We start from the raw sequence: 23,749 nt of genomic DNA, 5'->3' as shown, positions 1-23,749 counted from the left end.
GTTCTGGGTTTGAGGGGATGAAGAAGTGGCTCTAGCTATTTGCTTCTGTACCAGGTCGGGAGGGTAGCTGTGGGATGCGAAAGCTGTTTTCAGGTTATTGGTGCAAAGGTTCAGGGACTCAGGACTGGAGCAGATTTGTTTGCCACAAAGAACTAAGCTGTAGGGAAGGGACCGTTTGATATGGAATAGGTGGCAGCTGTCAAAATGGAGGTACTGTTGCTTGTTGTTGGGTTTGATGTGGACGGATGTGTGAAGCTGGCCATTGGACAGACGGCGGTCAACGTCGAGGAAAGTGGCATGGGATTTGGAGTAGGACCATGTGAATCTGATGGAACCAAAGGAGTTGAAGTTGGAGAGGAAATTCTGGAGTTCTTCTTCACTGTGAGTCCAGATCATGAAGATGTCATCAATAAATCTGTACCAAACTTTGGGTTGAAAGGCTGGGGTAACCAATAAGGCTTTCTCCAAGTGACCCATAAATAGGTTGGCGTACGAGGGGGCCATCCTGGAACCCATGCCTCTTCGCTTTGATTGTTGGTATGTCTGGCCTTCAAAAGTGAAGAAGTTGTGGGCTACGATTCAGCTGGATAAGGTAATGAGGAAAGAGGTTTTAGGTAGGGTAGCAGGTGAAAGGCATGAAAGGAAGTGCTCCAACACAGTGAGGTCCTGGACATGCGGGATATTTATGTGTAAGGAAGTGGCATCAATGATTACAAGGATGGTTTCTGGGGGTAACAGATTGAATAAGGATTCCAGGCATTTGAGAAAGTGGTTGGTGTCTTGGATGAAGGATGGTAGACTGCATGTAATGGGTTGAAAGTGTTGATCTACGTAGGCAGAGATACGTTCTGGGGGGGGCTTGGTAACCAGCTACAATGGGGCAGCCAGGATGATTGGGTTTGTGAATTTTAGGAAGTAGGTAGAAGGTAGGGGTGCGGAGTGTCGGTGGGGTCAGGAGGTTGATGGAGTCAGGTGTAAGGTTTTGTAGGGGGCCTAAGGTTCTGAGGATTCCTTGAAGCTCCGCCTGGACATCAGGAATGGGATTACCTTGGCAAACTTTGTATGTAATGTTGTCTGAAAGCTAACGCAGTCCCTCAGCCACATACTCCCAACGATCAAGTACCACGATCGTGGAACCCTTGTCAGCCGGAAGAATGACGATGGATCGGTCAGCCTTCAGATCACGGATAGCCTGGGCTTCAGCTGTGGTGATGTTGGGAGTAAGATTAAGGTTTTTCAAGAATGATTGAGAGGCAAGGCTGGAAGTGAGAAATTCCTGGAAGGTTTGGAGAGGGTGATTTCGAGGAAGAGGAAGTGGGCCCCGCTGTGACGGAGGACGGAATGGTTCCAGGCAGGGTTCAATTCGGATAATGTCTTGGGGAGTTGGATCATTAGGAGTAGGATTAGGATTATTTTTCTTCATGGCAAAGTGATATTTCCAGCAGAGAGCATGAGTGTAGGACAGTAATAAATAAATAAATAAATAAATAGGTACACCTCTTTCTGGGTCACGTGAAGTGAAATTTTATTCTAACTCATTTATCATCGCAAATCTTTGTCCTTCCAATGGGGTTCTCAACTTTGTAAATTAAAAAAGTTCACAGAGGCCAGGTCTGGAGAGTGTGGAGGATCAGGCAGTACACTGTGACTTTGTTTTTTGTGCAATAGTCACACACCAGCAAGGATGAATGTGGCTACATTACAGTGATGCAAGAGCCATGAATTGTTTCATCACATTTTAGGCCATTTACTTCTCCCACTTTCTAGCAGCAGGCGTCACAACACATCCAGACAGTACCATCGATTAACAGTTTGTATCTGTGGCATGAATTTATGAAGAACTAATCCTTCAAAGTCAAAAAGCTACCAGCATGGCTTTGACATTTGATCTGACCTGATGAGGTATTTGGTCTTGGAGAACTGTTCCCAACCCAACTTGAAGACTGAACCTTGGTCTCAACATTCTTAACATCATAACCATAGACACACATCTCATGACCAGTTATAATTCTCTTATGGAATATCTAGTTCTCATCTGCACAGTCCGAAAGCTCTTCACAGATTGCAAGTTGAAGGTATTTCTGGTCTTGACTCACTAGCAAAGGTACGAACTTTACGGCAACACAATGCATTCCAAGATGCTGTGTCAGGATTTCATGACATGATTCAACTGAAATGTTAGATTCTTCTGCAATCTCTCAAACAGTCAGTCTTTGATTGACACACACAATTTTGTTGACGTTCCTGACACGTGCATTGTTGGTAGACGTTGAAGGGCATCATGAATGAGTGACATCTTTAACTTCCATACGGCCATTTTCAAACCCTATGGACCATTTGTAATACCAATTACAGCTTAAGCCTCATCACTGTAGGCTTTCTGCATCATTTGGTGTGTCTCTCTAATGGTTTTCTCAAGTTTCACACAAAATTTAATGCAGACGCATTGCTCCTCTAACTCTGCCACCTCGAAATTCGCAAACTGTGCAGCACCAATACTCTAATCAATACAGCACTGAACAATAACTAACAGACATACAACAATGAGACTTCTGGCAGTTACACATTAAACACAGGCACATGTAGGGATGTGAACCGCATTTCACTTCAACAAACCATCAGCACAAAATCACGATTGTTTCAGAATTTTTTGAACAAATCTCGTATTTTTAAAAGGGTAGCATAAAGTAGTCCCCGCAACAGTGTTGTCACAAGAGTTAAGAGCTATGAGCACTACTTCATCTTCAAGACTATGAAACAAATCTGTGTGGAGGAGATAGTTTCGACAAAAACAAGGAAAAGCTGTCTAGTAAATATAGGCTCTAAAATATATGCCCTTAAGAGTTATTAGCACTTGTTCATCTTCACTGTTATGGAACACACGTCTTTTACTGAACAAGTTCTTATATGTCTTAAGGTATGTATTTTAGATCCCATGTTTACTTTTTGGCTTTTCTTGTTATATCTCTGAACACTCGCCATTGCTCTTGGGGAACATTGTATAATTACAAATCATAATAAATAGAAAATAATACCTACTTTTTACATATGGAGTTCCAGTATGTCACAATGAAAAATGGACTGAAATATGGAAATGCACTGTGAAAAAGATTGCCATATCCTTTTTGAAGTACAAAGAGAGCATTTGACAGAGAGTGAAAAACTTTCCCACAGAATCTTGTAATTCAAGTGTACAGTTTCCCAACTGATGAACAGACTGAGGTGAGCCATTATAACATAAAAATTTAACAACCGGAAACTTACAGGAGAAGAAACACTTAATACTGGGGAGAGTGGGGGATGAGGGCGAGAAACGCACATTAACACATCTGAAGACAGATCAATGGCCATTTGCTTCATGCACCAATAGTTTATGAGCAAAGAAAAGACATTACTGTAAGAACATAATATCTCTACAAGACCCATGATATTAGTCTCTTTCAATATAAATCAAAGTGACTTTATCTGCCTCTTCTCCTAAATGCTGGTCTATATAAGTCATATACATTAGTTCACAAAACAAAGTACCTATATCAAAATTGTCACCAACGAAGGATAATAATTGTGAAGTACATTTTCTTGGTAGTATATGCTGTGTGTTCATTAAATTAATAACTATTACACAATGATCACAATATATAGGGATATGACAAACTGTATTTATTAAAATACTTTAAGAGACTAAGAAAATATCTCACAATAATTTATTTTTCATACCTGAGGGATGCTGGAGGGTCTCTGAGGAGCAATGTTAACATCTGTAGCCAAAGAATTCAGAGCCTCATCATTAGGCAAAAAGTGTAGGTGCATTTGTAATGTTTTATCGAGGTCAAGCAATGATCTCACCACAAGAACATGTAACATTCCCACCATCATTAAATCGATTAAATGTATGAAACTGTAACAAATGACATTAAAAAATTACATTTAAACTCCTTCACAATTAATGTAAACATAATAAGTTTTATGTATACAGTGTTTAAGCCAGAAGAGGTATATCTCCTTTGCATTCAGCAGACAGCTAGATCAAGACTGACAGCCACCTGAAATTAATCTCTGATGCCCTCATCATCAAGATTATGAAACATGGTGATTTATCAGTTGGAATTTTCAGATTTTTTCTGCATCATATCAAAAGGATGGATCAGAAACAATAATTTAGACAAATGTTGGAATGGAGGAAAATTGATCCAATCCACAGATAAAAAGACACACAAACAGCAGGATATTATTCAGATGTAACATGAAAGCATACAATCAAATATCAACTCATAGCAAAATAAGGTTTGAAACAAATGGCTCTACAATGAAAAACAATGCACATAATAACTAACAACAATATTTGTAATATTTGCTATTAGATATACATTGCTTTCAATTTTTTGGTGTAAGCTGACAAAAATGAACAAATACTGTAGACGCATACTAGTCATCATAGAATCCAATAACATGCTGAAAATTGTGGAGCACTGAGTACAAGAGGAAAATTTGCAAATAACAGTACATCTAACATATCCTTCTTATCATCTAACAATGGAAAATCCAGGATGCAATAATGACAATATTATGAAAAGGATAGTCCCTACTCACCATAGAGCAAAGATGTTGAGCCACAGATAGGCACAAAGAAAAGACTGTCAAACAAGAAAGCTTTCAGCCAAAATGGCCTTCATCAGAATTAGTCACACACACACAAACGCATCTCACACACTCATGACCGCAGTCTCAGGCTGCCGAGGCCAGACTGCAAGCAGCAGCCCATGTTGGGAGTAGCATTCTTGAGTGGTGGGGATGGGAATAGCAGTATGAGTGGTGGGGTTAAGGAGGAGGCTGGCATGGGTATGGGGAGAAACAGCATGGTAGGTGTCGGGGGATGATAAAGTGCTAATTTTGGGAGCATACAAGGACAAGGTGGAGAGACGACAGAGCAAATACATGTTTTTGAAAGATTAGACAGAGGGGATTGGGGGGGGGGGGGGGGGTAGAGGGGCACCGGAACAGGAAAGAAGTACAAAAACTGTGAGCGCACTGGTGGAATAGTAGGCTGTGTAGTGCACGACAGTGGACAGGGGAGGGGATAGGTTGGTAAAGGACAATGACTAACAAAGGTTGAGAACATTGAGGGTTACGGGGATGTGGCATATAATGTAGGGAGAGTTCCCACCCATGCAATGCAGAAAATAAGCTGTTGCTGGGGAGAATACAAATGGAACAGGTTGTGGAGCAGTCACTGAAATGAAGAATGTTGCATTGGGCAGTGTGCTCAACAACTGGGTGGTCCACATGTTTCTTGGCCACAGCTTGCCAGCAGCCATTCATGCGGACAGACACCTTGTTGATTGTCATACCCAAGTATAATGCAGCACAGTGGTTGTAACTTAGCTTCCAGATCATGTGACTGGTTTCACAGATAGTCCTGCCTGTAATGGGATAGGTGATGCTTGTGACTGGACTGCAGTAGGCAGAGGTGGGAGGGTGTATGGGATAGATCTAGCATCTAGGATTATTATGAGGATATGAGCCATGAGACAAGAGCTTGGGGAAAGGGGTCATTTAGGGATGGATGAGGATATTGTGTAGGTTCAGTGGACTGTGGAATAGCACTGTGGGAGGGGTGGAAAGGATGGTGGGCAGGATAGTTCTCATTTCAGGACATAATGGGAAAATTGATATGGACAGAGGTACTGATGTAGCCATCTTTTAGGTACAGGTCAACTTCAAGGAGGGTGGCTTGTAGGGTTGAGGAGGACTAAGTGAGGTGAATTGATGAGGGAAAGGGGGGGGGGGGGTGATGAGGTTCTGAAGGAATGCGGATGAGTGTCCTCACCCTCAGTCCAGATCACAAAGATGTAATCAATGTATCTGAACCAGGTGATGCGTTTGGGATTTTTGGTGGTTAAAAAGGATTCCTGCATGTGGCCCATGAGTAGGTTGGCATAGTATGGTACCATGTGGATGCCAACATCCTTACCGGGGATTTGTTTGTAGTGATACCTCCACAGCAAAAGTAACTGTGGGTGAGAATAAGTTTGGTCATGGCAACTAGGAAAGAGGTTATGGCTTTGGAATCTGTTGGGCATTGAGAAACGTAATGTTCTACCGAACACTGAATAGGGTAAGGCCATGGGCATTAGGGATGTCAGTGTAAAGGGAGGTGGCATCAATAGTGTAGAGCAGGGTGCCATGTACTAAACAAACAGGAACTGTGGAGAGTCCATGGAGGATATGGTTGGTATCTTTTATATAGAAGCATAGGTTGCAGATAACAGGCTGAAGGTGCTGATCTGTGAGAACAGAGACTCCCTCAGTGGGGGGCACAGTAACCAGACACAGTGGAGCATCCTGGGTGATTTGGTTTGTGGAATGTAGGGAGCATGACTGGGGTGAGGAGAAAGATGGACTCTGGGAAGGTGTTCTGGGATGGCCCTAAGGACTTGAGGAGAGGTTGGAGGTCCAGCTGGTTTTCCAGAAAAGGATCACTATGCCAGTGTTTGTACAGGGTGTATATATGGACAAGGAAAAAAAATCCCACATTTTTCCTGGATTTCCTGGTTAAAAAATACACTTTCTCCCGGCTGAAAATACCCTTTTCCATGTTAAGCGAAAATATACTTTCCCGTGGGATCATAAAACTTATCAATCTTTTGAATGGTAACTGTTTTACACACTGGTGTAGAAGCTGCCGCCGTTTTAGGAAATGAATGCAAAAAAAATAAAAAATTAAAAATTAAAATAAATAAAAATAAAAAAATTAAAAAAAAATGGAAAGATCATTGATCTTTGATGCTCAGAAACATGTTCGCTGCACATTTTCATATTATGAAAGCATATAGTCAAATTCCACCAAACACATAACGTTAGTTTCCGTAGCGTGGAAATAGAGATCACGCGGCACTTTTGTAAGCCAATTATAGCTCATGTCACATGATCTCGCCAGCCGATGATAGCAGATATTCATCACGTTTGCATGTGGTTCCCAAAACCGGATTTCATAAACCAATCTCCCAGTACCACCCCAGGATGGTCATGTAAACATTTCAAAATCCGATTCTGGAAATCTGCTTCTGGTTGCCGGTTTTCCAATCCTGCAATTGATTTTTGCTCCCATGTAAACGCAATTGGTTTTGAAATGTGCTTGGGCTGTCAGGTTTTGTCATATTTTTTAAAATTTTTGGGTAATATGGACAAAGTGGCTTTTTGTACAGTGAACAATAAGTAGAAATGTTAGACTAACTATTTACAACTAGTCTAACTGAAGAGAAATAGCGACTCAGCTGAGAAAAATCAGGAACTGTAACAGCAGTTTTCCAGGCACCATAGTTAACTGCGCTAGCAAATCCACTTCAGACCTTAATGTGTAAACACGGAAGTGAAAAACAGTTTCCAAAATTCAGTTTTTGCCTTTTGGAAGATGTGTCGCATGTAAACGTAGTGATTCAGAGCATAGGACACGTGATGTAGTCAGCCCACAGCAACACCATTGTTAAGTAGAGTGAACACACAAATAGGAAAAGTTAATGGTTTAAATTAATGTACATAGTGTAGCTACAAGAAAAGCTAAGCTTTCACATATAGCATTTGTCTTTTTCCGTATGTTACACTTCGATAAATCACACAGATTTAACAGTAAAATTTAAAGTAATGACGTAAATGTCTGGTCTTCTGGGTTTGAAATTCTTCTAAGTGGCTGGTCCTCAAAGTGTTAAGCTTTAAATTAAAATCAAATGCTCTGTGATTTAAAAAATTCATAGCACTTTTGCCCATGTAACATAACTCATATTGTGTATAATAAAATGTACTTTGAGAGTAACGCTTCTCAAAACGACCAGTTGCAATATTTTCCCGCGACCTGTCAGAATTCATTTCAGCAGTTGTCAGAGAGTGCCAGAAAATGGCGTTACTGTGCATGCACAGCTACAATGACGTAGATAGCCTGCATGTTCATACGTATATGGCACTAAGAGATCTTACATTACATCATAAACAAAACAGGACATCAGAGGATACTCCAAGAGCATCGGAATTTTGTAAACTATACTGAAATGAATCATTCAAATTAAAGGGCACGTTTGTATGTCCAGATTCACAAAGAAGTAGGCCCCAAGCTGATATTAAAGTTTTCAATGTGGTTTTCGGAATCAAATTTTCTTGGAGTACCAGCACTGTATTATCTTACGTTTAGTGCTTATTTATGGCATAATGCCATACGTCCAAAAAGATAACAACGTGCACTTGAAATTCTGCAAACAGTTGACACTAATCAATAGTGTTTCAAATAAATTGACTGCCTCTGCAGAAAAGATTAATTAAAGACATTTTTTTAGCAAATTGACAAAAATAACTTCATTGTTCTGCAAGGCAATTAATACCTGACTGCCAAAATCCTGGAAATAAAATAAAATCAGAAAACAAACTAATAACATATTTTAGCCTTCCATAATTATATGAATATTTCAATTCTCTTTATAGCTCCCAGCTACAGAAATCTGTTTTGTTCTTGAGAGCTGTAAACCAAGAGGAACCAACAAAATCACTAAACATAAACATGGTTCATGTGGAGACTGCCCCTCATCCGACTACAACTCAGACTGCTCTGCGCATGCGCAAATCTGGCAGCCTGGATGCACTAAAAAAATGTTTCCAGGTAGTATCTGGCTGTTTGTTGCTACTGCTGATAAGCTCATGTCTAGTTACCTTGGGTACAGCTAACAGCCACACTTGTAGTAGCCAGAAGCAGGAGAAGGTATTGCTCCTATGTGACTCAGCTGCGCATGTGCACAAGCCCACTGGCAACTGCTCAAATGAACCTAATGTTAACCGTTGTGACGCAACGACCATCAGAAGCAGTTTGTTGTTTTGAAGTATTGCATAGTCTTCGTCCTAAATCCTTTGCCACATTCTGCTGTTGGCAGATGCACGTGTGTGCGCTGTGTTTTGTTGCTGTAAATCGCAGATTTACTTTGCAGCTTAAGTTTTATCTGTTTTTTTTCCCTTGTTTATGTTTTATTGCTGTAGTATTATATTTCAGTAAAGCGCTAAAGCAAAATTCTTTGTTAGAGTATCCGTTATTACCAGTAAAAAGTACAAAAATTTAACTGAAAACTAAAGCAACGAACAATTCCTGGAATTCTTAAAAATTTCTAGGTTTTTCCTGGTTTTCTCCCGGATGAAAAAATTCCCGGGTTTTTCAAGGATTTCCCGGTTGTCCCAGAGTGTACACACCCTGTTGTAGGTGGACGAATCACACAGCTGTCAGGTAATTCTTTCAGTTCAAAACAACAGTGGTGGAACCATTGTCAGTCAACAGGATTATAAGGTCGAGATCAGTTTTTAGGTGGTGGATTGTGGTTAGCTTGCTTGTTGAGGGATTTACAGAATGATGGTGAGGCATGGCACGAGGTTAATAAATTCTGGAAAGTTAACAGAGGGTAATTTGGAGGAGTAAACTGAGTCAGCCAGGATTCAACATTGGTCTTTGGGTGAGTCTGATTGCTGTGGTTGCTGGCAAAAAACTGTTACCACTGTAAGGACTGGGACAAGGAGAGAAAGTCTTTAACAAGCAATGCACAACTGAACTTGGGAGAGGAGCAAAATGTGAGGCCCTTGGAAGGGACTGATACTTCTGTGGGGCTCAGGCTTTATGAGGAAAGGTCCATGAGTGTGTTTCATGTCTGTTTAGGTTGTGAACTCTGTATGGTGGTGGGAGGTTTTGAGGGCGAGGTAAATGTAGTAGGTCTGCGAGGCAGGGTTTGTCAGCTATGAGGAGATGTCGGAGAGGTTTGGAGGTTGTTGTAGACATTATGGATAATGGTAGTTGAAGGCAGGAGTAGGAAATAAACATGGTGTAGAGTGAAACTTCCTGGCAGATTAAAACTGTGTGCCCGACCGAGACTCGAACTCAGGACCTTTGCCTTTCATGGGCAAGTGCTCTACCATCTGAGCTACCGAAGCATGACTCACGCCCAGTCCTCACAGCTTTACTTCTGCCAGTATCTCGTCTCCTACCTTCCAAACTTTACAGAAACTCTCCTGCGAACCTTGCAGAACTAGCACTCCTGAAAGTCTTTAACAAGCAATGCACAACAGAACTTGGGAGAGGGGCAAAATGTGAGGCCCTTGGAAGGGACTAATATTTCTGTGGGGCTCAGGCTTTATGATGAAAGGTCCATGAGTGTGTTTCATGTCTGTTTAGGTTGTGAATTCTGTATGGTGGCTAGTTCTGCAAGGTTCACAGGAGAGCTTCTGTAAAGTTTGGAAGGTAGGAGACGAGATACTGGCACAAGTAAAGCTGTGAGGACCGGGCGTGAGTCGTGCTTCGGTAGCTTAGATGGTAGAGCACTTGCCCACGGAAGGCAAAGGTCCCGAGTTCGAGTTTCGGTCGGGCACACAGTTTTAATCTGCCAGAAAGTTTCATATCAGCGCACACTCCGCTGCAGAGTGAAAATCTCATTATGGTGTAGAGCTTTTTGAGGTGGAACTGTGCATCCTGCTCTAGTTACAAAAGGGAAAGAGGTTCAATGTGTGATATGGGTTCCAGGAATTTGCGATTCTGGAGTAGGAGAATATTACGGATGATGAGCAGGTATTACAAAGAGGTTTAAGCCTGAGTGACATGGTTTTGCAGGACTATGTTGCTGAGGTTTAAGGAATGATGAAAGCTGAACAAATGGGTATTATCATGAAATGAGGGGTTGCAGTCTTAGATGGGTAATCTAAATAAAATCTATCTTTCTGGAGTCTTCCAATGTTTGTGTAACATCCTAAAGAAATTTACTGGATACACTCCTATATCCAGTTTCAGCTTTGAAAACCATTTACAAAAATTTATTCCATTTACCATTTGAGCATCCTCAAAAACCTCACAAGGAAAAGCAATATTACTGATGGTCTCATTTGTTCTGAATTCAGTTTTTCCATTTTCTAAGCCATCACACTATTCCTGTATTTCCTTTCTATGGTCTACAGCATGTCCAAAAGAACTGGTTTTAATACTAGTAGATTCAACTGTATCCTGTACTTTTTGTTGTACAAACACCTGTAATCTCTCTTCCAATCTGGACAAAGTTGTTAGGTGACTCAAAATTTCATTTAGTAGTTTTCCATGCTCTAACCTTTCAGCCCCCTCCTGTGTACCTGAGATTTGGGAGTCTAAGGTGTGTACATTGTTATGAGCTTCTTTCAAGTGATCATGTACTTCATTTCTCACTAAATCACATTGTGCACTAATCTCCATTTCTACTTTGCTATACAAATCATTTAATTCTTTCTCTATAACAGTAACTTTATTTCCCTGTACATTAAATACAGACAAATGCTTCTGCCTGTGATTTAACCGCTGTCAACTCGGCAATGGCAGCTTCTGACTTTTGGTTGATACTTTCTTCTAGCCTCTTAAGAGTATCATCCCTCTTCAAATGCTGCTGCCTGTGATTTAAGTACCACCAGTTTGGTAGTGGAAGCTTCTAACTTTTGGTTGATACTTTCTTCTAAATTCTTAAGAGTATCATCCCTGTGAGCCTTAATGGTAGCTTCCAATTCTGTTTTAATATCATCCCCAAGTATTTTAGGGGCCTCCTGTGAGTTTCTTAAGGTCTTAATGTTTTGTCTAACTACTTGCTAAATGCTTTACTGTTTTGTCTTTAGCTTCACTGTTCTGTTTCACAGATAACCTAACACCAATCCAGTGCTTCTGCTGCCATTTTTCTAGTTCACATATGCATACACTGCTAAATAAATTCCCAACTAATTAGTTAAATTAGATGTCCAATGACTTTCTTCACTATAAAACATCAGTAACTAATCCTGTAAGTTCATGTACACACAACACTAAATGGCTTCCTTCAAACGAAGAAGAGGTAACAGTAACAGACAATAGGATAAGAAGCAAGTCACATGAGTCAGTCCAGAGCAGACTATGTAAGTTTAACAATATGGCATATGTATCTATATTTAGTGTAGATGACTTAGTTTTAGTAAAAGATGTTCATCATAGTTGTAACATAAAAAAAGGAGATGAGTAAGTTCTTTCTATGCTATTGTGGACCTCTTACAGCGGTAAGAATACCATATCCTAAGGCGCTTGTAATGGTCAATCCAGATACAGGCCAGAAAAAGGGACTATATGATGTCAATATGGTTATGAAATATATACCCCAAGGAGAATTTGCACACTTTGCAAATTCAATGGAATAATATACATCGGACGTCTCAGTTAATGGCTTTAGTATGCCTTCTTTCATTTCTCCAAAGACATTCCTCCACCTTACACTGTTCTATATTCTGTACTTCTAACTACTCTATCTTATTTAATAACTACATTGTATCCTTGTTTGTGAAAGCAAGAGTACGGCAGCAAAAGTTGCTATGCAGATAACTGGAATTGTCAATTTTTATTTAATTATGAATAATACACAGTATGTTTCTTGCTAAGAAAGATACATACATTGTTATCTATGTATACTGTTATGTATAATTGGCAATTTATATTTTTTAAGAGGAACAGTACAGAATGGTGGAGTTTCTATTGGTTTTATATGGGACATTCTTTATGGACAGCTAATAGAGATGACGATGATCACTGACGATTTACTACTTTTTTCTTCTTCTTCGTCTTTCATGTTTTGTCATTCTTTCTCTTTCCACTTGTGAAAGGTTTACCAAGCACATTTTTCGCACCTGCGATGGTGAAGTGACCCTAGTACCTTCTGCCGTGGAAGTCGAACACGCGGCAGAACAAATGGACGTGGTCAGCCCATAGAGGGCTCCGCCTCCGCGGCGGCTATTCCGCGCAGCGAGGGCGCCACCGCTAAGCCACGTGCGGACAGCGGCCAATATCCGCTCCCTCCGGTTTCGTATATAGGGACCCGCTCTGCCCTAGTCCAGCCAGTCTGGTACTGGCTCTGGATTTTGTTTCTATCTCAGCGGTACTGCATTCCGGTCGTCGCTCGTTGTTGACATTTGCCTGGCTCTGGTTCCGAGTGGATTTACATTTGGTGTTGTGGTTTCCACAAGCCTCCGTTGTTTATCTCTTCCTTGTTGTGTCGCTCATAGTCGGTCGTGGTCGGTTGTTGTCAGTTGTCGTTGGTCTGTCGTCCGACTCGTCCTGTGTTTACCCGGTGGTGCGTGCTCCACCGCCGGCGGCTTCCCCGCCTGGTGACTCCGGTCCGCGGCCCAAGGCATTCCCGCTGTTGATTGTGGTTACTACAGTGACAAAGACCATCCAATAGGGAATGCAAAATACCTTCTCCCTCCGGTGTCACAACAAAGAACTTTAGCAGAAGTGAGAATTCCTTGGGATGGGAGATGGTAAGGAATTCTGTCTTACAGAGCTATCTTCTTTCTATCTTCCACCTTAACAAATCTATTTTTCACTTTCCTTTCTTCCTTCTCTGCCATGTCTACCAGTTCCATCTTAACCTCTATCCATATTCATAAGATTCTATCAGTGAAACTCTTCTCTTTTCTGTGTGTTTATACCATGGCCTGTTTACACAGATGGTCAAGGAGAGCAACACATATGTGATATGACTTGGACAAATGGATTTAATTTTCATGCAACAAATATTTTGCATATGATGTCAGTGTGTTGCATGTTACCCGCATCACATGTTGTGGAGAAAGTTAACAGTGGAAAGCCAGTGTGTGGAGTGTAAGTCTGAAATATGGCATGCTAACATGAGTGTAATGAACAGATCATAGCAGTGCCATCTGGAGACAAATCAATTAACTGACAGCACAGATGCACGATGAATAAGATCATTATATCTATTTCAAGTAGAGATAAAGTGCTACATAAGCAACAGGAGTAACAGACACAGAAAATAGGCTATATTTAAGTAACATAATGTACGATCAGTGTGAGATGACATAACAGACAGTTAATCACCATGATACATATTACAATGTAAGTTGTTTATAAAATAATTGACAATCGAGAATTGAAAATAGAGTTATCTAGACTACCCTAGAATGTTTTGTCATCAGTGTGAAATCTGTTGAGTCTTCAAAGGGTGAAAATTGCAATTTCAGTCCTCACTTTTTTACACTAGGTGGAATTTCTAATGATACATGGAGCTGCATGTGATGACTTGGATAATTTTAAATACAAATGCAGTAACAGATCTAAATGATCCTGAGAAAAGGAAATGAACATGGGAATATTATTACTGAAAGTTAAATGCTAATGCAGACATGTTTTCATACAGCAGCAAACATGTAGGTTATAGCAATTTTGGGTAGGGGTATGGTGTGGTATGCTTTAAAATTGGATTAAAGAAACACTAGAAATAAAGCAGCCCCTTCCCACCAGGATGTGAGAACTGAAACTGAGGTACTGTGCAAATAGATTTTATATGGTGAAGTGTGTCCTCCTTTAGATTAGTTGAGGGAGTTAACACATGTAAGCAGACCTAGACAGAGGCTGTCCTATGTCAGAGGTCCTGTGCATTCAAGAAAGAAATAGCCTGTACTGCATTGTGTGTAAAGGACTTTGGGGATAGGTATACCAAATAAAGGGGGCTAGTCCTTTGGTTACATGAACCTGCAGAGGGATAAACTAAACAGTTTTTTGAAAGAGACTGAATAGGGGACACTTTCATCTGAAAGGAAGAATGGTTGTACAGCATCTAACCATACAAAAGGTTGAACTCAATTATTATGGTTGGAGAAGATGTGTTGAGTAACAATGGATCACTTTGTTGAAGGGGTGTCCACAGTAGTCAGGAGCAAACAAATTTACCCTGGAACCAGTCTCTGCTAACCTTCACTCTATGTATGTTGATGTTTTCAAATCTGAGATCTGGATGGTAAAGGATGAAATTAAGTATATTGCTAATGTTAAATCATTGCTGTTACCTAACAATGAATTTCAGTTTAAATGAAGAAAACACATCCCACATTCTTATAACCCAAAAGGACAATTAATGTTGTGGAGTCTGTAATGACTGGTGATAAACATCAGTGGAATGTTAATGACTAGAGCCTTATTTTATGCTAACTCTTCAAGACCAAAAATGAATAATCATGCATGGAAATTTAAAGAAACCATTCATTACGTTTGTTAAGGATAAATGAAATGGATAGCAAGTTGTAATATGATACCAGACATGTTACATTTAACTGTAAAGAGTGGGTTGCAGGAGTTTTGCATGACATCTTTCATCTCAGTGGGGAAATCTGCACTGTAGCAAGGGCTATTTGTGAGAATGAGCTACGTTTCACTGAGGACACTCATGCTGCTGAAACATGTCTGACATCGATTGCATATAGGTGCTGAAAGATGGATAAAATAAATAAATAAATAAATAAATAATCATTTTATACAGTGGAAAAAATTCACTTTGCACACCCTGATCTGTGATCTGTGCAGATGGTGCACATGCAGTGACATAAAACAGCAGTGGCAAGGCATGCCTTGGTGAAGGCAGTAGCACTTGCTGGATGTGGACATTTATGTCTTGGTGACGCATCTTGAAGGTATCATGAACACCCCAGAGAAAATGGACATACTAAAATGAAAACGCTGAAGACAAATGAAGATTGTAAATCTTAGATCTTAAGTTGGATTCAATGTGATCGGATGTATTGATCAATGTGTTTGAATTTATGACTCGCTGATATTTGGATCTGTCTTCATAACTGATGTAAGTAGTTGAAACAACAAAGAAGATTATTGTTGAAGATGAGTTCATTGTTCAATAGTTGAAAGTGGTGAGACACTCTTTTACAGCATCATCCTGCCTGGGTATGAAGTCAAGAAGAATAGGTTCACTTGCAGCCATGGTATGAGAGCAAAAACTAACAGGTAACCATATTGGAAGAAGAACAAAAGTAACTTAGACCACATCACATTGTCAGATCCACCATGCAGTGTTTCCTACTCATGTTGTTATACTCACATGGGAGCACGTATGGCAACAGGATGTGAAGTGGGAGGTCGTGTAGAACAGAGGGGGCAGAAACTGTTGGGTGGAGGGTGTGGGAACAGTACATTATCATAGGTTGAGGCCAGGATAATTTCAGGAGTGGAGAAGGTGCTATTAGGAGGGAACAGTACATTATCATAGGTTGAGGCCAGGATAATTTCAGGAGTGGAGAAGGTGCTATAAGGAAAACTCCCATCCTGGAGTTGCTGTTGTTTGAATTTGTGATTATAAGACTATAGCTTGTATTAGCTATTGACCAAGTACAACAAAGGCAAATGCTTTCAAAGTTTTTAGAATCTCATTTGCTTTTCCAGACAACTCTTTTCTGCACAGATTTCATTCAGTCACTCTCAAGTATTCAATGTAATCAAACAGTTGTATTAAGAAGCTGTTTCATTCTAGTTTCTTATCTGAAATTCAGTTCATGATGATAATCAAAGAAGATATACAATAAGAGAAACCTTGTAAGCCTTGTGCAGAACCGTCGCTTATTGATCTGCTTCATGTAAGACATCTGGAACTGTGAATTAGCACTGCGTTTTGCTCCACTTGTTGCTGATGAAGTTGGCTGAATCAGGAAATTGTGATCATCTGTGGTGAATCCAACAGACAGGAGTGCTTTGTGACAAGCACAATTAATAAGTTCTTTAACTATGTCTCTATATTCAAGTAACTGTTCACGAACTATAACCAGGTTTTTCATCTGAAATAAAAGATAACTTGCTTTTATAATAATACACATGATTTGTGAGAATTTAATTGGTTGTTAAATAATGAAGTGAGGACTAAAAGCCATTGAGTTCTGCTTCATACTCAAATCTGAGTGTGTTTATGCAAAAGTCTAAAATTCAAAAGTAAGGTTATGAATTACTAGAGACATTTATATGGTATTTTTTAAAACTGTTGAAAATTTTTCTTGGACCATCCCCCCCCCTCCCCAACAAGGGGACCTCATGGACTCTGATTTTATTTGTACATATAGCACTTGAATGTTAGTGCCTAGACATACATTTGCTAAAACAGAATGATGCAGTTATCAAATTTAAAATATTGACTTGGGAGTTTTCTGAGTGCTATTAGGTGCAAAATATTTCAATCGAAGTAACCTCACCTCTCGTAGTTGAGAATACGACATTATACTCTCATAGTGGAAGAGTTGCATATTCTATTCTCACCAGTGGCAGAATTTTTTATAACTTTCAGCAGATTTTTTAAAAACTTTCATTTCAATTCAATATTTGCTACCAAATTACAATAATAAAATGAGAATTTTGAGCAGCAAACCCACATTTCCTTAAACTGTCTTTTGATCACAATTAACATACAACAGGCTGTCTTTTGATCACAATTAACATAACAACACAGAATCACAATCAGCCATCAACATACACAACTAATGAATTCAAACAAATGGGCTAAAAATACAGGGTGAAACATAATTGATAAAATAATTGATCAGTATTACTGAGATACATAATTTTTGTATTCCGGTACAATATAGTTCCCATTTGTGTATCAAATTTTAATTTATTATTAACTGCTTCACAAGGCTTTTAGTTTCAATTGTTTTCTGGGAATATTCCAGACTCCTCAAGAACACTCGAGAAAACAGTAAAACAGAACACTGAAAAATTCATAAAAAGCTTAGTATGCCACACTAAAAAGGACTCTCAAATGTAAAACAATACTCTCCAGTACTCTCAAAGTCACTGAAGTATTCGACAATATCTTAAGCTGAAATATACTACCATGCCATTCACTACCTTATAGACCACCAAAAATATTCCAAAATATTTGAGAACGTTAAAAAAAATCATGAAGTTTCTAGGATATTCTAAAACCTACAACAATTGATAACATTTTGAAACATTTGTTAACATTCAAAAATATTCATAAAAGCTCAACAACACAGATAAATCTTGAAATATTTTCCTTAAAACATACACTTTGCAAAAGAGGTGGACTGTCCTTGTGAACACTACAATGTGATAATGATCACTTCAAACAATCATACCTCCAGAAATGTAGCAGCTACCAATGCACAATGACTACAGTACCAAAAGCAGCACGTAACACAAAACCCAAAGATTTGTGGCAGGTGGTTTTTCATATAAATTAAGGACATTTATACAAATTGAATACAGCTGTATTGAGGACATGTTGACTTAGTACAGCTTTATAATTTGTGTATTTAATGGGTGGAGAAATTGTAAAACAATGTCCAGATACAGTATTACTAATGTTTAAATATATAATATTACTAATGTTTAAATATATGGGTGTATCATTGCAAAGCGATTTGAGATGGAACGAGCATGTGGAAACTGGGGTACAGAACAAATAGTCAACTTCGGTTCATTGGGAGAATTTCAGGAAACAGTGCCTTACCTGTAACTGAGACCACATATAGGACACTGGTGTGACCTATTCTTCAGAACTGCTAGAGTGTTTGGGATCCGTACAGCTCAGATTCAAGGAAGACACTTAAGTAATTCAGAGGAGGGGTGCTAAATTTGTTACTGGTAGGTTCCAACAAAATGTGTTACAGAGATGCTTCGGGAACTAAAATGGGAACCCCTGAAGAGAAAGTGACATTCCTTTTGGGAAACATTATTGAGAAAATTTAGAGAACTGGCATTTGAAGCTGACTGCTGAATGATTCTATTGCCACTAACATACATCGCACATAAGGACCACAAAGATAAGATAATATACAAGAAAATAGGGCTCATACGGAGGCATATATACAGTTGTTTTCCTTTGCCCTATTTGCGAGTGTAACAGGAGGGGAAATGACAAGTAGCAGTGCAGGGTACCCTCTGCTACACACCTTATGGTGGCTTGCAGAGTATCTATGTAGATGTAGATGTGGATGTAGATGTAGATCCTGATATATGGTGAGTATACACATAAATTCTTTGGGTTCCCACCCCTAGAGCAAGCTACATATAACTGACAGTAAGAAAAGCATGATTCTTTCAAATTAATACCACAACACCTTAACATCTGTTTTTGTGTCTTATTTGTAGCGACACTAAATGCTAATCTTGCTGGAAATTACAGTCTTTTCAGTTGAAATGGCAGTTTGGAAGATACAAGCAGAATGATCAGAATAAATGCTGTTTTTCCTTATCTTTTTCTGATATTATTCTTGCTTGAATTATACGATTTGATAACTGTTCACAACCATTTCTTGTTTCGGATTTTTAAGTTAATATCATCAGCTACTGCATTTCTTACAGCTAGAAAGGCTCTTTCCAATAACCAAGTTACTTATAAACAACTATGAAAAAAGCATGAATCTTTCAAATTAATATCACAACACATTAACATTTGTTTCTGTACCTTATTTATAGTAATATTAAATGTTATTCTTACTAGAAATTGCAGTCTTTTGAAATGAAATGGCAGTTTGGGAGATACGAGCAGAATTATCACAATAAATTCTATTTTCCATATTCATGCTTGAATTATATGGTTTGATACTGTTCATGAACATTACTAATTTTGAATTTCTTAATAATATGAACAACTACTTCATTTCTTACTGCTAAAATGGCTCTTTCTAATAACCTACTTCAGTAACTTTGAACAATGTTTGGAAAAAAATTAGCTATTTGTCCATTTGGGCTGCTGACAATGTTACATAAATCACAATCAATCAGCTGAGTGTCTTCACTAATTTCGAAGAACTTTTTGACAAAATGTTTTGTTTTTTCATCATTGGAAAGCTGAGTCCTCCAATTTGTTCTTAAGAAATGATTGTTTTGAACATGCAATGATTTCATCTGCTAGATGATCATTTGCTGAAAATGTCCAGAAAGTGTAAGTAATGCACCTCCAACTAATCCCAGATTAGCTCAGAGAGCTAGAACATTCTTGAATACTCTGGAGTATTCTAAAATATGTGAAACATTCTACAATATTCTTGAACATTGTTGGGAATTTTATAGGGAACATTCCAGCCAGTCTCAGCCACTTCAACATTCAATTCCAGGCTACTTCACCATTCTCCCATAAGGAGTCCAATGGTGTGAAGGCATCTTTGCTCACCCACATCTTCATACCTAATCTCCACAGTTACAAACCAAACTCTTTTCACAGATGGGCAATGGAGTGTTACCATACCATATAATCACCAAATGGCTGCAGGAGTGTGTAGCTGCATTATAGTGGGATGCGTAGACAAAACCATGCATACATTTCTTATGTTGTTGCAAACAGATGCCCTCTTTAAATGCCAATATTTTCATATGTACCCCCTGTAGTTCCAAAATTAAAACTTCTTTGTGGATTGTGGGCGGAGAATCACCACATCATATAGCTCCCACTGGTTTGCAAAATTCGGTTGCTAGGCTTTGTCAGCATGCACAGGCATGACACACTTACTTTTACTGACACATTTTTCACACAATTAGTAATGAAAAGAGGTCATTTTTATTAAAAATTTACAATTCAACATCTGTTAACATTTCAATTCAACAGTAAATATTGAATTCAGTCAAAAGTAAAATAAAAATAAAACAGAAGTTTCCACTTGGGAGAATCAAACTGGCATCCTCACAGTTATGAGACTAGACTGCTAAACACTCAGCTATGGACAATTCAGTTAACTTCAATAAATTATTTAAATTTAAGGGGCCCTGCAATTCTTTTTGACTGTGTTTGAGAATTGCATTGTACTGCTTTAGCAAACTGATGCCTGAGCATTAACCTTCAAGTTCAATAAACATGAGGAAAATTGTGGAGGGCCAGTGCATAGGGTCAACTTGTAATAAGTTTAGAGGTAATAAAAAAAGAGACTAGACTGCTAAACACTCAGCTATGGACAATTCAGTTAAATTATTTAAATTTAAGGGGCCCTGCAAAAATTCTAAGTCAATTCTTTTTGACTGTGTTTGAGAATTGCATTGTACTGCTTTAGCAAACTGATGCCTGAGCATTAACCTTCAAGTTCAATAAACATGAGGAAATTTGTGGAGGGTCAGTGCATAGGGTCAACTTGTAATAAGTTTAGAGGTAATAAAAAAAGATAATCAAAGAATAAGTACTTTTTAAATGTGAATTTTTTGTCATATTTTCCTCATAATTTTTTTGCATATGGGCTTGTTAGACTGTACTATTAAAGTTAATATATCAGTATTAATTATTAAGTTCAAAGAAATGTAGTCAATAGATAATTAGTTGTGGGGTAACACAAAGAGAAATTTAAACTTGAAAAATAATATGTGCTCTAATAGGTATTTACCATTAATGAAGTAAATTTTCCAATACCTGGAATTAGAAGGCAAAATATATTATAATAGTACTTGTTCCAACAGTGGCAGTGAAACTTATGATGAACTGAGCCAATGACAGCCATGGAAATGATCTTACCTGAGCATTCATGAATTCAAATAAGATATTCTTTTCCTTATTACTAAAGTCAGTGAAATATACTTCAACCATCTTATTACAAGCAAGCTGAACATCTAGTAATGCTTTTCGTAAGGCTGGATTCAGCAAGAAAAGCAGTTCATTAAGGGATTTTCTTGCATCATGAATTTTCTTCCATTTTACATTCTTTCTCCAGACATAAAAGCCTTTCCACATGCGAAACATAGAGAATGTTTTTATCTGAAATAATTAAAGATGAATATTTCTGTCAACATTTCAATGACGGTCCAACATAATTTTCAAAGTATCATATGTAATTCTTCAAAAAAGTTACACATTCAATGTTTGCTCTCCCATTATATCACAGGTCATTAGGATGTTAATAAGCAAATAAACTGTTCAAAACAAGAATGAGATTTTTCACTCTGCAGCAGAGTGTACAGTGATATGAAACTTCCTGGCAGATTAAAACTGTGCGCCGGACTGAGACTCGAACTCGGGAACTTTGCCTTTTGCGGGCAAGTGCTCTACCATCTCAGTTCGGCACACAGTTTTGTTCAAAACAGGTTTTACAACACACTGTGACTAGCACAGGTAAAGCTACCAGTTTAATGGAGGTAAAACTGGCCGCACGGGATTAGCCGAGCGATCTAAGGCACTGCAGTCATGGGCTGTGTGGCTGGTCCCTGCAGAGGTTCGAGTTCTCCCTCAGGCGTGGGTGTGTGTGTTTGTCCTTAGGATAATTTAGGTTAAGTATTGTGTAAGCTTAGGGACTGATGACCTTAGCAGGTCAAGATTTCACACACATTTGAACATTTGAGGTAAAACTAAATCTGCATTCTCTGTGCATCTCAGTAGAGTGTGTTATATCCCATTACAAACAGACCAATGTGGCTTCTGTACACTGTCCAGTCTGTCAACAGACCTCAAGGGCCATCTGAAGTATATAAGGAGGATTGTCAGCATGGAAAGCTGCCATTGAATCATCATACACTAAAGAATTACCCTTTTAAGATTCACTCACTGTTGTGAGACACAAAACTTGGTTGCTGACCCTATCTGCAACTCAGCATCTCCATCATATTGTGAGTAGAAACTTTCCTTTTGTTAATATAGAAACAGGTAACAACATTACATCGCTGCTCATTGTGACAGTGCCACCCATCACCCAGCATTAAAAAACAATTGATTATATGACAGATGAAAAAAAAAGTTTCTGTGGTCCAAAAAAAAAAAAAAAAACAGTTTTCAGAATTGGCTCCATTGTTTGTAAAAGTATATAAATTTTATTAAGAATAAATACAATGCCTGACAAAAAAGTGAAATGCGACGAACTTGTGGTCAACCTTTAATGTAACTTCATACAAGTACACACCATTGGTGGGTATGGAAATGCTTAAAGTTGAAATGCTCTATGAAAGGTACAATGACAACCAGAGTGCATTGTTGTTCATGTTTAATGTTGTGACCAGGCCAGCTGGTACATAATGAGTGTAAATAGGGTCAAGCATTGGGTCTTCACTGCGAAAGACAGGCAGTCTCACTCTTATCTTCCTTTGCCTTCATGCAAAATACAGATTTCTTAGTTGGCCAAATGTGATAGTGGCCAAATACTGTACTTCATGGGAACATGAAGGCAGGCATACTCATCAAGCTTATAGTCAGCCACATCTGACCACCACATGGGAGGATCACTGTATTGTGCACCAAACACATTGTAGCCCCTTCAAACTGCACATGCCATCTCAGAACAAGCAATGGAATCCCTGTAACATTGTGTGTCATCCCATACCACTGGTCAGAGACTAGCTATAGCCAGATTAAGGAACTACCATCCCAAGTGTTGGCTGTCATAAACATAGAAAAACAAGCAGCTGCATTTAGAGTGGCACCACGACTGGAAAGTATGGACTGCTGATGAAAGGCATCACAATGTGTTCTGTGACTAATCACAGTCACAGCTCTGCACCACCTCAGATGACTATCATCAATGAGTATGGTGGTGATCTTATTAGTAAGCTAACATACTTTGCATACTTTCACTCTCTGATGTCACATGGAATAATATGTTGGGGCAAATCAAGATTTAGACAAAAAGTATTCACTGCTCAAAAGAAAATGGTTAGAATAATGTGTGGGGTTCATAGTTGCACATCTTGAACGCATCTTTTTAAAAGATTGGGAATTCTTACAACAGCCTCACAGTGCATTTACTCACTAATGAAATTTGTTCTCAAGAACATGGACCAGTTTAAAAACAACAGTGACATTCATGATTATAATACCAGAAAAAAGTAAGACTTAACACTGTCCTTTACTCAACCTATCCTTGGAACAGAAAGGGGTAAAATATGCTGCTATAAAAATAGCTTCAAAAATAAACTGAAATCATATCTCCTTGACAACTCCTTCTATACCATAGATGAATTCTTGAGTAGGAATAAATAAAT

At 38.8% G+C, this 23,749-nt stretch overlaps 1 protein-coding gene across 1 annotated transcript in view; it reads right to left on the bottom strand.

Annotated features, from left to right (window-relative positions):
- LOC124795954 (dynein axonemal heavy chain 6) overlaps nt 1-23,749 on the bottom strand; it is a 1,096,896-nt gene that overhangs the window by 944,439 nt on the left and 128,708 nt on the right. The window contains exons 6-8 of the mRNA XM_047260034.1: nt 21,300-21,539; nt 16,385-16,626; nt 3,718-3,898 (exon numbers count right to left, since the gene is read on the bottom strand). Of these exons, the coding sequence (XP_047115990.1) occupies nt 3,718-3,898; nt 16,385-16,626; nt 21,300-21,539 (663 nt within the window). The remainder of the gene's footprint in view (nt 1-3,717; nt 3,899-16,384; nt 16,627-21,299; nt 21,540-23,749) is intronic.

This window comes from Schistocerca piceifrons, chromosome 4, assembly GCF_021461385.2.
Source record: "Schistocerca piceifrons isolate TAMUIC-IGC-003096 chromosome 4, iqSchPice1.1, whole genome shotgun sequence".
NCBI classification, from domain to species: domain Eukaryota; kingdom Metazoa; phylum Arthropoda; class Insecta; order Orthoptera; family Acrididae; genus Schistocerca; species Schistocerca piceifrons.
The sequence above is the reverse complement of the archived record's forward strand: the minus strand, read 5'-3'. Positions and strand labels throughout refer to the sequence as shown.